At 68.1% G+C, this 12316-nt stretch overlaps 4 protein-coding genes across 6 annotated transcripts; 3 read left to right on the top strand and 1 right to left on the bottom strand.

The window, feature by feature from the left end:
• The first annotated feature begins 147 nt into the window (after nt 1-147).
• Nucleotides 148-1761, top strand: MRPS18B (mitochondrial ribosomal protein S18B). 2 transcript variants are annotated; one of them, XM_055697966.1, is made up of 7 exons: nt 148-281; nt 585-684; nt 781-878; nt 963-1031; nt 1165-1231; nt 1339-1398; nt 1477-1761. In XM_055697966.1, exons 1-7 carry the CDS (start codon nt 183-185, stop codon nt 1746-1748), a joined length of 765 nt encoding a protein of 254 aa, XP_055553941.1. In that variant the 5' UTR covers nt 148-182; the 3' UTR covers nt 1749-1761. The 2 variants fall into 2 exon arrangements, with proteins under 2 accessions (XP_055553941.1, XP_055553942.1); XM_055697967.1 differs by lacking the exon at nt 1339-1398.
• Nucleotides 1762-2015: 254 nt separating this feature from the next.
• ATAT1 (alpha tubulin acetyltransferase 1) lies at nt 2016-5365 on the top strand. 2 transcript variants are annotated; one of them, XM_055697970.1, is made up of 8 exons: nt 2016-2242; nt 2577-2637; nt 2871-2962; nt 3040-3100; nt 3177-3290; nt 3373-3474; nt 3865-3910; nt 4033-4093. In XM_055697970.1, exons 1-8 carry the CDS (start codon nt 2145-2147, stop codon nt 4059-4061), a joined length of 603 nt encoding a protein of 200 aa, XP_055553945.1. In that variant the 5' UTR covers nt 2016-2144; the 3' UTR covers nt 4062-4093. The 2 variants fall into 2 exon arrangements, with proteins under 2 accessions (XP_055553945.1, XP_055553944.1); XM_055697969.1 differs by having other exon boundaries at nt 2060-2637; nt 4034-5365.
• A 252-nt stretch (nt 5366-5617) lies between these two features.
• Nucleotides 5618-9211, top strand: C21H6orf136 (chromosome 21 C6orf136 homolog). Its single transcript, XM_055697971.1, is given in 8 exon segments — nt 5618-5942; nt 6630-6954; nt 7258-7346; nt 7434-7569; nt 7571-7609; nt 7612-7637; nt 8837-8906; nt 8989-9211. Coding segments are annotated over 8 exon segments (957 nt in total). The 5' UTR covers nt 5618-5805; the 3' UTR covers nt 9124-9211.
• On the bottom strand, nt 9177-12016 carry DHX16 (DEAH-box helicase 16; the record flags this gene model as incomplete). Its single annotated transcript, XM_055697968.1, has 2 exons — nt 9177-9470; nt 11652-12016. Coding segments are annotated over 2 exons (659 nt in total), but the record flags the coding sequence as incomplete, so codon positions are not given.
• Between the last annotated feature and the right edge of the window lie 300 nt (nt 12017-12316).

Here is a 12316-nt window from a genome sequence, read left to right as displayed (position 1 = left end):
CACGCCGCGCCTGCGCAGCCACCGCCCTGCGCATGCGCGGCCGCCGCCCGCTATTGTCCTCCGGCCTTGTGGCGCAGTTTTTATTCAGGCGGAGGCGAGCGCGCATGCGCCGCCCGGGGGGGGCGGGGAAAGGGGCCGTGCGGCAAGATGGCGGCGCCCCTCCCCTGGCCCCGCCCCTTCCCATGCGGCGCTGCGGCAAGATGGCGCTGGCCGGGGGGACGGCGCTGCTGCGGGCGGTGGTCGGCGGCCTGCGGGGCCCGGGGCGGCCGCTGTGGGCTCGGGTGAGGGACGCGTAGGCGGCGATGCTGTCACGGGGGTGGCCCGCGTGACGTCACGCGGCGTGGGGTCCTGCGGGGGGGCACGGGGGTGCGATGGCGCGGCGCTGTGTGACGCCATAGCCGGGCCGGCGCTGGTGACACCGGTGCCGCCCCGCCCCCCGTAGCACACCTGCCTCAAACAAGGAGCCGGTGTGATGTCACGGTGGCTGCGGTGGCACAGCCCCCAGGGTGGGCTATGCTGCAGGGAGGGGCAGCGCCCCGTGACGTCACTGCCATGGGTATGACGTCACACCGCCCCCATACCAGGACGCCCCCCAGCTCTGCAGCACCCAGGCAGCAGCTAAGGCCCCTCCGACACCCCCGTCCCCCTACCAGGAGAAGCCGTGGGCGTACCTGGAGAGTGAAGGTATTGGGGGGGAATCTGGGGGGGGACGGACACGCTCTGGGGGGTGTCCCCAACCCCTCCTCCCCTCGAAAACCACCCCGTCCCTCTCCCACGCAGAGTACCGTGCGACCTACGGTGACAACCCCGTCTGGCATGGCTACCGCCGCAACCACAAAGGTGCCATCCCACCCCAGCGCACCCGCAAGACCTGCTTGGTGAGGCACTGGGAGCGACTGGGAGGGGGGCGCTGGGAGGGGGAGGGGTGCACCCCTGAAACATGTTTTTCTTCCCCTTCCCAGCGCAAGGGGAAGCTGGTGGGAAACCCCTGCCCCATCTGCCGCGATCGCAACCTCCATGTGGATTTCCGGGTAGGTTGGGGGTGGGGCAGGATTTGGGAGGGCTCCCCTCCCCCACACACACTCTGCTTCCCCCATTTTCCTCCTCCTCCTCTCCCATTTTCCTCCCTCCATTTCGTCTTTGCCCACCTTTTCCTCCCTGTAGAATGTGAAGCTCCTGGACCAGTTTATCTGCCCCCACTCAGGCGTCATCTTCCACCCCACGTACACAGGTGAGAGGCACCCGTGGGTGCTGTGGGAGACCCATAGGTGCTGGGGGGGGCTACCCATGGGTGCTATTGCCCTCACAGCCACTAACCACGTCCCCCCCCCACCTCAGGGGTCTGCATGAGGCAGCACAAGCTCCTATCCAAGGCCATCACGCAGGCGCAGGAACACGGTGAGCACCGCAGGCGGGGAGTAGCACCCATGGGTGCCACGCCAGCCCCTCACACTCCCCCTTTCCCACCCATGCCAGGTCTCCTATGGCTACAGGTGCCCTACGTGCCTGTCCCTCAGGAAGATTTCTCCAACCGACACCCAGCTGTTGGCAAAACCCCGCCAGCACCCACCCTGGCCCCCGGACACCCTTGGTATCCCTGGTACGAGTGGCAGCCTCCCCCTGCTGCCGACATCGCCCGCATGCGCCGCCTCTACAAGGATTACTTGAAGGAAAAAGAATCTCCACCGGCCGTGGGGACACCCATGGATACACCTCCGGCTCCCTGCGTGGAGCCCAGGGGGGAATAAAGCGTTTACAGCCCTCTTGCGAGATGCGTTGCCTTCCTTCTTCCACACAGACACCGGAGGGGGGTTGGAACTGAGGCACGGTGCTGACAAGATGGTGGCCGCGCAGCCAAAATGGCCGCCAGCTCCTCAAAATGGCGGCGGGGTTGTTTACCGTCGTGCTTTGCGGCGGAGCGGGAAGCCGGTTGTCGAGGGCGGAGGGGTTTCGCGGACAGGCGGGGCTTGGTTGCTAGGGGAGGGGGAGGGGGAGGTGGTGATTGGCTGCGTGGTTGCTAGGGGGCGGAGCTAGCGTCGACAGCGTCCTGGCGGGAGCGGCGAAGCCGGGCCGGGCCCGGCGGGCGGAGGAGGCGGCGGCGAGGCCGGGGCCGGGCCCGGGCCCGGCGAGCGATCGAAGCGGCCATGGAGTTTCCCTTCGACCTCGCACCGGTGCTGGGTGACCGCTTCTGCGTGGTGGACCAACACCTCCGGCCCGCCGGGCGCCGTGGGCCCGCCCACCGGTACCGGAGACCTAGGCCTGAGGACTAGGCCTTGGCCCACCCGGGGCATGCTGGGAAACAAAAGGGGCGCGCGGGGCATGCTGGGAAACTGGAGGGCCTGCCCCCCCCTCAATTGCCTGGGGGCACCGTGGTGAATGGGGGTGTTGTTGCCCCGGGGGATGCTGGGAAACTGGGGATCCTCCAGGATCCTGCCCTAGGGCATGATGGGTAATGGCGCCTCAGCATGGCCACCCTGGCGTGTTTTGGCGGCGCGGGGTGGGGGGGTGGGGGGGGGAAGGGAAGGATTTGTGGTGACCCTGTGACCCTGTCCCCTCGCTGTGGCCCTGTGGCACAGGGGGGATCTGGAGCAGCAGCTGAGGACGGTCATCGATGAGCTGGGCAAGGCCTCGGCTAAGGTAGGGGGCTAATGGGGGGCAACTGGGGCCAATGGGGAGCAACTGGGGCTAACGGGGGGGGTAACAGAGGGCAACTGAGGCCAATGCGGACTAACTGGGGGTAACAGGGGCCAACTGGGGCTAATGGGGGGCCAACTGGGGCTAACAGGGGCTAATGGGGGGGTAACAGGGAGCAACTGGAGCTAAATGGGGAGCAGCTGGGCGGGGGGGGGGTAACGGCTCTTCCCGTGCAGGCCCAAGGCCTGCCAGCCCCCGTCACCAGTGCCGCACGAATGGAGGCCAACCGCCACGTCCTCTACATCCTCCGCGATGCCGATGGCCGGGGGTGAGCGCATACGTGTGTGTCCCCAGGGGTGACCCAGGCATCTAGGCACCCCCTAAATGCCTTCTGCCCTCCCCCAGGACCCCCAAAGGCGCTGTGGTCGGCTTCCTCAAGGTGGGCTACAAGAAGCTTTTCCTCCTGGTGAGTGTTGGGAGGGTGTGAGGGGGCGCACGGATGCTTGGGTCTCCCCCCTGATGGCCGTTTTGTCCCCCGCCAGGACCGTCACGGCGCCCACAATGAAGCGGAGCCACTTTGCGTCTTGGATTTTTACATCCACGAATCATTGCAACGACACGGTTACGGACGGCAGCTCTTCCAGCACATGCTGCAGGTTGGGAGCGGAACACAGACACAAAGGGATGTTGGGGGTCGTCCCCCCCAGCCCCACGCCTCACTTGCCCCCCTCCCCACAGAGCGAGAGGGTGGATCCCTGGCGTTTGGCTGTTGATCGGCCCTCGGAGAAACTCCTGGCATTTCTCCGCAAACACTACGGCCTTGTCGACGCCATCCCACAGGTGAGCGGGGGGACGCTGCGAACATCCCCAGAGGGGGTTGCAGTGCCCTTCTGGGGTGCCCCTGCCCCAGCTGTTAGTCACTAAGTTTATTCCTGGAGGGGCTAAATGGTTTCTCAGATTCGCCAGGTTGAGGTAAAGCTAAGGGAATTGTCCGGGGGGGGGGCAAAATTCACCTCAAATATTTGGCCTGTTAGGGGTTTAGAGGCTCAAGAGAGACCCGAGGGGGCAAATCGCCCCAGATTTTTGCACCATGGAGGGGTACAGCTATGGGAAGTGTCCTGCGGGGGGGGGGGGGGGGGGAGAATTTCACCCCACAGATTTGCCCTCAGGGCATGGGGGGGGGGCAGGCAGAGCAGCCCCCTCACCCCCAGCTTTCCTCCCCCTCCCCAGGTGAACAACTTTGTCATTTTCGAGGGTTTCTTCTCCAACCGGCCAGGTGAGCTTCTGAGGGGTTCCTTGGGGGCGGGGGGGGTGGGGTGTTGTGGTGGGTTTTGGGGGGGCTGCGTGGTGACACAGCCCCCTCCAGCCCTAATCACACTGCCACTGCCCTCCCTGCAGCCCCCCCCCCGCCGCCCGCATCTCGCTAAGCGCCCCGAGGAGGAGATCAAGCCCTACTCGCTGTCGGAACGCGACTGTAAGCCCACACCATGGGGGAAACTCGAGGCACAGCGCCCTCCCGGAGCTCCGCCCCATTCCTCCAGCAGGGGGCGGGGCTTGCCCAACCCCCATCCTGTCCCCCCCCAGTCTTGCGAGAAAGAGATGGAGCCTCCCTGGCCTTTCAACTTGACCTCGGGGCGAGCCGGGGGCTCCCCTGTGCGAGGGCAAGCCTCCGGCCGTTCCTGCTGCGGCGGGAGGCGCCGGACGGACACACGGACCCCCGGCCGCTGGACGGACGGACGGACCGCCCCCACCAGCACCGCCGCGCCAGGTGGGCTGCTCTATTTTCCTTCTTTTTTTTTGCCCAGTTTTGCCCATTTTTTATCCTCCTTTTTCACTCCCCTCTCTGCCATGCTGTTTTCTCACCCCCACAGCTCCCTCTGCGGCGCGCCAGTCACTGAGCCCCACAGCAGCTCTCCCCCACGGCAGGGCCGTGGGGCGCTCGGTGTCTTGCCGGGTGTGGGGCGGGGGGATGTGGGGTGCCCCTGGGGGCTGCCCGTCCCTGCCCCACAACCTGGCTGGGTGCCATTTCCTGACCCATAGCCCCTATGGGTGCCTGTCCCCAACCCCAGTGGGCGTCCGTTCCCGCCCATAGCCCCAGGGGTTGCTAGTTCCTGCCCACAGCTCTGGTGGGTGCCTGTCCCTGCCCCATAGATGCCTGTCCCCACCCCACAGCCCCTGTGAGTGCCCAAACCCTACCCCAGTGGAGGGGTCCTAGTTCCTGCTCCCCATAGCACCGTGGGTGCCTGTCCCTGCCCCACAGACCCAGTGGGTGCCAGTTCTTACTCCATAGAACCCCCGTGGGTGCCTCGTCCTCACCCCCTGGGTGCCTTTCCCCACCCCACAGCCCCTCTGGGGGGGTCCCAGTTCCTGCCCCATAGCCCCCATGGGGGCCTGTGCCCCTCCCCACACCCTCTGGGGTGCCCGTCCCTGCCCTGTGGTTGCCTGTCCTTGCCCCACAGCCCCCGTGGGTGCCCCTTCCCACCCCACAGTCCCCGTGGGTGCCTGTCCTTGCCCCCACAGCCCCCGTGGGTGCCCCTCCCCACCCCACAGCCCCCGCGGGTGCCTGTCCTTGCCCCACAGCCCCCGTGGGTGCCCCTCCCCACCCCCACAGCCCCCGCGGGTGCCCGTCCTCACCCCGTGGGTGCGCCCCAGCCCCGGGGACGGGCCCCTTTCTCCTCTCCCCCAGCCCCTTTTTTTGGTTACATTTCAATAAATCGGTGATTCCACTTGATGTCCCTGGTTCTGCTTGGGAGGGGGGCGGGAGGGGATCGCGGGGGTGTAGCCTCAGGAAGCCACGCCCCTTTGGGCGGAACGCCCCGCCTCCGTCCGGAAACAGCGCTCTCCTATTGGTGGCTGGCGACCCGGCCTCGCCTCCAGCAGGCGCGAAGGGGAATGAATGAGCCGGCTGCCCGGCGGGGAGGAGCGGTTGCGCATGCGCGTCGCGCCGCTCTCTCCGCCCTGCGCAGGCCCAGCGCCGCTGCCCACCGCGCATGCGCGGCCGCCCGGTCACCTTCCCTCGCGCTCCCGCCTGCCCGCGCCCCCGCCGCTGCCCTCGGCCGCCCCCCGCGCATGCGCAGCGCGGCGTGGGCGGGGCCAGCGGCGCTCGGCAGCGGACGCGCAAGCGCAGTACCGGCAGCGGCGTGAGGGGAGGAAGCGGGGGGGGGCTCCGCCATGTACCGGCAAGGCCGGGCCGCCGCTGCCGCCGCCGCGCACCTCCGCCCCGCCGCCCCGCTCCGCCTCTGGCCCCACCGGGGGCCGCCGGGGCCGGGCTGGACCCGCCGCGGCGCCGGTACCGAGCGCGGCCGCAGGTGAGGGGCGCTGGGAGGCGGGGCTATGCAAATAGGGAGGCAGGGGGGCGTCGCGCCGGTGCTGAGGGAGGCGAGGCCATGCAAATAAGCGCAGTGTGGAAGTAAGGTGGATAGGCGGCTGTTGGGGGGGCGTGGGTATGCAAATGAACCGGCCTAAGCGAGGTAGATCGAGGCTGCTGTTTGGGGGCGTGGCTATGCAAATAAATGCAGCGGAATGGGAATGCGGTATGGCAGGTGGGGGCGTGGCTATGCAAATAGATGTCGCGGAGCGGACTGCGGTATTTGCGGGTGGGGGCGTGGTTATACAAAGCGGGGCGGAGCAGCATTGACAGTGGGGCGGGGGTTCGTTTTGCGGGGCGTGGCTATGCAAATGTGGCGGGAGTGGGCTCCTGCAGGGGGAGCCGGCTGAGGGTCCCCCTGCGCGAGCAGCTCCATCCCCCCGCGGGGCCGACCCACCCTTGGGGGGGACCCACTGGGACCTCCCACAGGTCACATCCATCCCTGGGGGTCCTGCCAGCCGCCCCCAGCCCAACCCCACCCCCCCCCCAGCCCAAATCCCACCCCCCGTGGGGTCCCCCACAGGCCTCCCCCCACCCCCGCTATGGGGCAGCTCCATGTGCCCCCCGTGGGGACCTTCGCACCCCCCAGCCAGCACCTCTAACCCCCCCCCCCCCCTTCCTCCTCCAGGACCTGGAGCCCACCCGGGGCCCATGGCTCGCACTGCCCCTGCTGCCCCCCCCCGGCACCGCTGCGGCACCCCCCGCCCCGGCTCCCCGGCAGCCCCCGCGCTCGAGCCTTGTCCCCCACCGGAGGGGCTGGAAGGTGGCATCACCACGGTGGACGGGCAGCGGAAGATGACATCGCCGTGCGCGATGGCCCTGCCACCGCTGCCGCCATCCTCCTCCTCCTGCGACCCCCATCTCCCTTCCTGGCCCCCGCCGGGCCCCCCGCCGCCCCCCACCCAGCATGGAGGAGCACTCTGGCCGTCATGCACCAGAAGCTGCAGGACGAGGTGACAAGAGGGTGACAATAAGGTGACATGGGGGGGGGGGGGGAATGTGTGGGTCTGTCCTGCTATAGGGTGTCACCTGTGGGGTGGGTTAGGTGTCACCGTGGGGCATGTGGGGAGGTGGCAGTATGGGGGGGGTGACAAGGGGGGGGGATGACAAGGGGGGGTGGTGACAACACCTAAGCCCCCCAGCTCCGAGCCCTACCCCCAGCCCCATTGCAGTGATGCCAGCGGGGGGGTGGGGGTGGGGGCAGGTCTCCGTCTCCACGGGGAGGTGACACCCCACTGACCCCCCCCCCTCCCCAGCTCCCCCATTTCTTCCTGAAAATCCCCGACTACAGCCTCTACTCCCCCGACGTCGAGTTCATCAACCACCTCCTGCACCTCCACACGCAGTGAGTGACACCCCCACCCCCCCCTCCCTCCTGGGGAGGGTGACACTTGGGGACAGGCAGCGTGTGACAGCCCTGTCCCCCCCGCAGCGGGCGGCCCATGTACCAGGTGGCGGTGGCGCTGTGCCGGGCGGTGGCCTGGGCTTATTTCGCCAGTTTGCGGCTGGAGGTGCTGGCGCTGACCCGGCACCCCGAGGACTGGAGCATCCGGGCGCGCTGGCGCCTGGACGGGGCTGCCCCTCCACCTCTGCCTGCTGCGCTTCTACCCAGCCGCGACAAGCGCCAGCTCCTGCGGTCAGCACCCCCCGTCACCCCCCGTCACCCCCCTGTCACCATCACCCCCCTGTCACCCCATCACCACATTCCTTCTCTCACCCCGGTACCTGCTGCCATCATGCCCCACCCCCCCGTGCAATGTCCCCCTGACCCGGTGTCCCTGTCCCCCTGGGGTCCACAGCCCCCTGTCCCACTCTGTCACCCCCCCCCCGGTGTCCTGTCCCCCTGGGGTCCCACAGCCCCCTGTCCCACTCTGTCACCCCCCCATGTCACCTGCCCAGGCATCCCTGTCCCCCCTGGGGTCCCACAGCCCCCTGTCCCACTCTGTCACCCACCCCCCCGGTGTCCCTGTCCCCCTGGGGTCCCACAGCCCCCTGTCCCACTCTGTCACCCCCCCATGTCACCTGCCCCGGCATCCCTGTCCCCCTGGGTCCCACAGCCCCCTGTCCCACTCTGTCACCCCCCCCCCCCCCCCCCCGGCATCCCTGTCCCCCCTGACCCGGTGTCCCTGTCCCCCTGGGGTCCCACAGCCCCCTGTCCCACTCTGTCACCCCCCCCCCCCCGGTGTCCCTGTCCCCCTGGGGTCCCACAGCCCCCTGTCCCACTCTGTCACCCCCCCCCCCGGTGTCCCTGTCCCCCTGGGTCCCACAGCCCCCTGTCCCACTCTGTCACCTCCGTCCCCTTCTCCCACCCTGGTACCTGCCGCAGTTGGCATGGGACGTTGGGTCACCCCCTGTCCCCTCTGTCACTGCGGTCCAATGTCCTTGTCACCCCGTGGCCCAGCAGCCCATGTCCCCTTTGTCACTGTGTCCTTGACACTCTCTGTCACCTCTGTCACCCCAGTACCCGCTGCTGCTGCAGCGCTGTGGATGGGACTATGGTGGCACTCGGTGTCCCTTTTGTCACCACGGCCCTGTGTCCCTGCCAGTCTGCAGCCCTGTGTCCTTGTCACTCCACAGCCCAGCTGTCCATGTCCCCTCTGTCACTGGGGATGTCACCTGTGGCCCCTTTGTCACCAAGGACCCGTGTCCCCATGTCCCTGTGTCCCCCCCCGGTTGGGATGCCAGCCCCCTGTCCCCATGTCCCTGTCCCCCCCCGGGTGGGATGCCAGCCCCCTGTCCCCTGTGTCCTTGTCACTCCTGGGTGGGAGCGCAACGCCAGCCCCGTGTCCCCTCCGTGTCCCCACATGTCCCTGACCCCCGGCCCCCTCCCCACAGGTCCTACGATGCCTTCTCCACCTTCTTCCTCAACTCGCAGGGGCTCATCCGCTGCCACCGAGTGGACAAGGTAAGCCCAGGGGACACCGGGGGACACCCCCAGCCCCTCGTGTCCCCCCCCCCCTAATTTTGTGTGTGTGTGTGTGTCCCAGCTGATGCCAGCCCCCACAGCCGTGACCGAGGCTAAGAAGCTGCTGTGGCAGCGGCGGTGGGCGGTGGCACTGGCTGAGCCGGGACCGGCCTTACACCTCGCCCTGAAGCCCTCCGCCACCTCGGGGGACACCTGAGCCCCCACATCCCTGTCCCCTTTGTCACCCCCCACCCCCACCCTCCTCTTAACTTAATGTACAGAATAAAACCAGAGAAGGAGCTGCCGCAGCGGTGACAAGTGGGGACAGCCGTGTCCCGAAGGGCCAGGGGCAGAGGGAGCCGGGAGCTGCTCGTCTTCCAAACCAGCTGTATTTGGGGGGGGGTCCCCAAGTGTCCCCAAGTGTCCCCAAGGTCCTTCAGCCAGCTCCTCCCGGCTCTTGCCCACCTTCTTGGGCATCTTGCGGGCGCTGGCGTCCTCCAGCTCCTTGGCCTGGTAGTAATGGGGGGCCACCTCCAGCAGCCACGCGCTGTCGATCTCGATCACCTGGGGACAAAGGGGGACACAGGGCGGGGGGGGGTCATTGGGTGCCGTGACAGTCCCCGGGGCCACCAAAGCCCGCAGGGGGACACGATCCTGCTGACGGGCCCGTCCCCGGCCTTGGGCACCGGGTCCTCGTTGTCCCGTTGTCCTTGGTCCCCATGGGGACCTGGCCGCAGGGTCACCATCCTGTCACCACCGTCCCCACAGACACGGCCACCGGGTCCCCGTCACCCTGGTCCCCATGAGGATACTGCCACAGGGTCCCCACCCTGGTCACCCCGCTCCTCGTGAGGACACAGCTATAGGGTCTGCTCGCACCCCCATTCCCTAGGGGGGACAGAGGTCCCTGTCCCCACAGCAGTGGCCTTGTCCTCATCCTCATGTCCCTGGCCCTGTGACCACATCCCTGTCCCCCACGGTGACACCCCCGTGCCCACGGTGGTGGCCCTGTCCCATCCCTGTCCCCAGTGGTGAAATCCCAGTGCCCCACGGTGGTGGCCCTGTCCCCACGGTGACATCCCCGTGCCCATGGTGGTGGCCCTGTCCCATCCCTGTCCCCACGGTGACATCCCCGTGCCCACGGTGGTGGCCCTGTACCCCACGGTGACATCCCCGTGCCCATGGTGGTGGCCCTGTCCCCATCCCAACATCCCCACAGTGACATCCCCATGCCCATGGTGGTGGCCCTGTCCCCATCCCAACATCCCCACGGTGACATCCCCATGCCCATGGTGGTGGCCCTGTCCCCGTGGTGACATCCCCGTGCCCACGGTGGTGGCCCTGTCCCATCCCTGTCCCTGTGGTGACATCCCCGTGCCCACGGTGGTGGCCCTGTCCCATCCCTGTCCCCATGGTGACATCCCCGTGCCCATGGTGGTGGCCCCGTCCCATCCCTGGTCCCCCCCGGTGACATCCCCGTGCCCACGGTGGTGGCCCTGTCCCATCCCTGTCCCTGTGGTGACATCCCCGTGCCCACGGTGGTGGCCCTGTCACCATCCCTGTCCCACGTGGTGACATCTCCGTGCCCACGGTGGTGGCCCTGTCCCATCCCTGTCCCCGTGGTGACGTCCCCCATGCCCACGGTGGTGGCCCTGTCCCTGTGGTGACATCCCCGTGCCCACGGTGGTGGCCCTGTCCCCACGGTGACATCCCTGTGCCCACGGTGGTGGCCCTGTCCCCGTGGTGACATCCCTGTGCCCATGGTGGTGGCCCCGTCCCATCCCTGTCCCTGTGGTGACATCCCGTGCCCATGGTGGTGGCCCTGTCCCTGTGGTGACATCCCTGTGCCCACGGTGGTGGCCCTGTCCCCACGGTGACATCCCCGTGCCCACGGTGGTGGCCCTGTCCCCGTGGGTGACATCCCTGTGCCCATGGTGGTGGCCCTGTCCCATCCCTGTCCCCACGGTGACATCCCCGTGCCCATGGTGGTGGCCCCGTCCCATCCCTGTCCCTGTGGTGACATCCCCGTGCCCATGGTGGTGGCCCTGTCCCTGTGGTGACATCCCTGTGCCCACGGTGGTGGCCCTGTCCCCACGGTGACATCCCCGTGCCCACGGTGGTGGCCCTGTCCCCGTGGTGACATCCCTGTGCCCATGGTGGTGGCCCTGTCCCATCCCTGTCCCCACGGTGACATCCCCCGTGCCCACAGTGGGTGACCTGCTGTCCCTGTGGTGACATCCCCGTGCCCACGGTGGTGGCCCTGTCCCTGTGGTGACATCCCCGTGCCCACGGTGGTGGCCCTGTCCCCGTGGTGACATCCCCGTGCCCACGGTGGTGGCCCTGTCCCCACAGTGACATCCCTGTGCCCACGGTGGTGGCCCTGTCCCCACGGTGACATCCCTGTGCCCAACGGTGGGTGGCCCCGTCCCATCCCTGTCCCCGTGGTGACATCCCCGTGCCCACGGTGGTGGCCCTGTCCCCACAGTGACATCCCCGTGCCCACGGTGGTGGCCCTGTCCCCGTGGTGACATCCCCGTGCCCACGGTGGTGGCCCTGTCCCCACAGTGACATCCCCGTGCCCACGGTGGTGGCCGCTGTCCCCACGGTGACATCCCCATGCCCATGGTGGTGGCCCCGTCCCCATCCCAACATCCCCATGGCCACATCCCCTGCCCCCGGGTGTGTGTCCCCCCCCCGCCCGGTCCCCCGCGCTGCTGTCCCCAGCCGTGTCCCCCGCGTCCCCACCTGCCGCATGAACTCCTTGGTGGTGAAGACGAGCTCGTGGTAGATGACCCAGCGCGGCTGCTCCTCGAAGAGGGAACTGTTGGGGTGGATGAAAACCGTCTGCTGGTGCTTCACCGTGCGGTACCCGCCGCGCGTCAGCCGCGCCGTGTGGTAGAAGAAGCCGGCGGTGACGGCCTGGGGGTGACAAAAAAAAAAAAAAAAACCCAAAAAATAAAAACCACCTCCTGGAGGTTCCCAGGGTGGGAAAGGGGGTCCCCAGGGGAAACTTGGGGGTCTCAGAGTCTCCTGGGTATCCCTGGATTGGAAGGGGGGGTCCCAGGGGGGAAAAGAGCGGGGGGAGGTCCCAGGGGGAGAAAGGGGGGTGTCTCAGGGGGAAAGGGAGGGGGTCCCAGGGGGGAAAAGGGGGGGGGGGGGGGTCCCAGGGGGAAAGGGAGGGGGGGTCCCAGGTAGCCCGCCCCCCATCAGCCGCGCCGTGTGGTAGAAGAAGCCGGCGGTGATGGCCTGGGGGTGACCAAAAAAAAAAAAAACCTACAAAAAAACTCCCGGAGGATCCCAGAGTGGGAACGGGGGTCCCCGGGGGAAACTTGGGGGTCTCAGAGTCTCCTGGGTATCCCTGGATTGGAAAGGGGGGTCCCAGGGGGGAAACCCGGGGGGAAAAGAGGGGG

Source organism: Falco cherrug, chromosome 21 (assembly GCF_023634085.1).
Source record: "Falco cherrug isolate bFalChe1 chromosome 21, bFalChe1.pri, whole genome shotgun sequence".
In the NCBI taxonomy this organism is placed as follows: Eukaryota; Metazoa; Chordata; class Aves; order Falconiformes; family Falconidae; genus Falco; species Falco cherrug.
Note: the sequence above shows the minus strand (reverse complement) of the source record. Positions and strands in the feature narration are given on the sequence as shown.

Coding starts and splice junctions, on each gene's coding strand:
- MRPS18B (XM_055697966.1), top strand. CDS start 183: ATGCGGCGCTGCGGCAAGATGGCGCTGGCCGGGGGGACGGCGCTGCTG. Junction 282..584: donor GGCGGCCGCTGTGGGCTCGG/GTGAGGGACGCG, acceptor CCCCCATACCAG/GACGCCCCCCAGCTCTGCAG. Junction 879..962: donor GCACCCGCAAGACCTGCTTG/GTGAGGCACTGG, acceptor TCCCCTTCCCAG/CGCAAGGGGAAGCTGGTGGG.
- ATAT1 (XM_055697969.1), top strand. CDS start 2,910: ATGGAGGCCAACCGCCACGTCCTCTACATCCTCCGCGATGCCGATGGC. Junction 2,963..3,039: donor CGCGATGCCGATGGCCGGGG/GTGAGCGCATAC, acceptor GCCCTCCCCCAG/GACCCCCAAAGGCGCTGTGG. Junction 3,101..3,176: donor ACAAGAAGCTTTTCCTCCTG/GTGAGTGTTGGG, acceptor GTCCCCCGCCAG/GACCGTCACGGCGCCCACAA.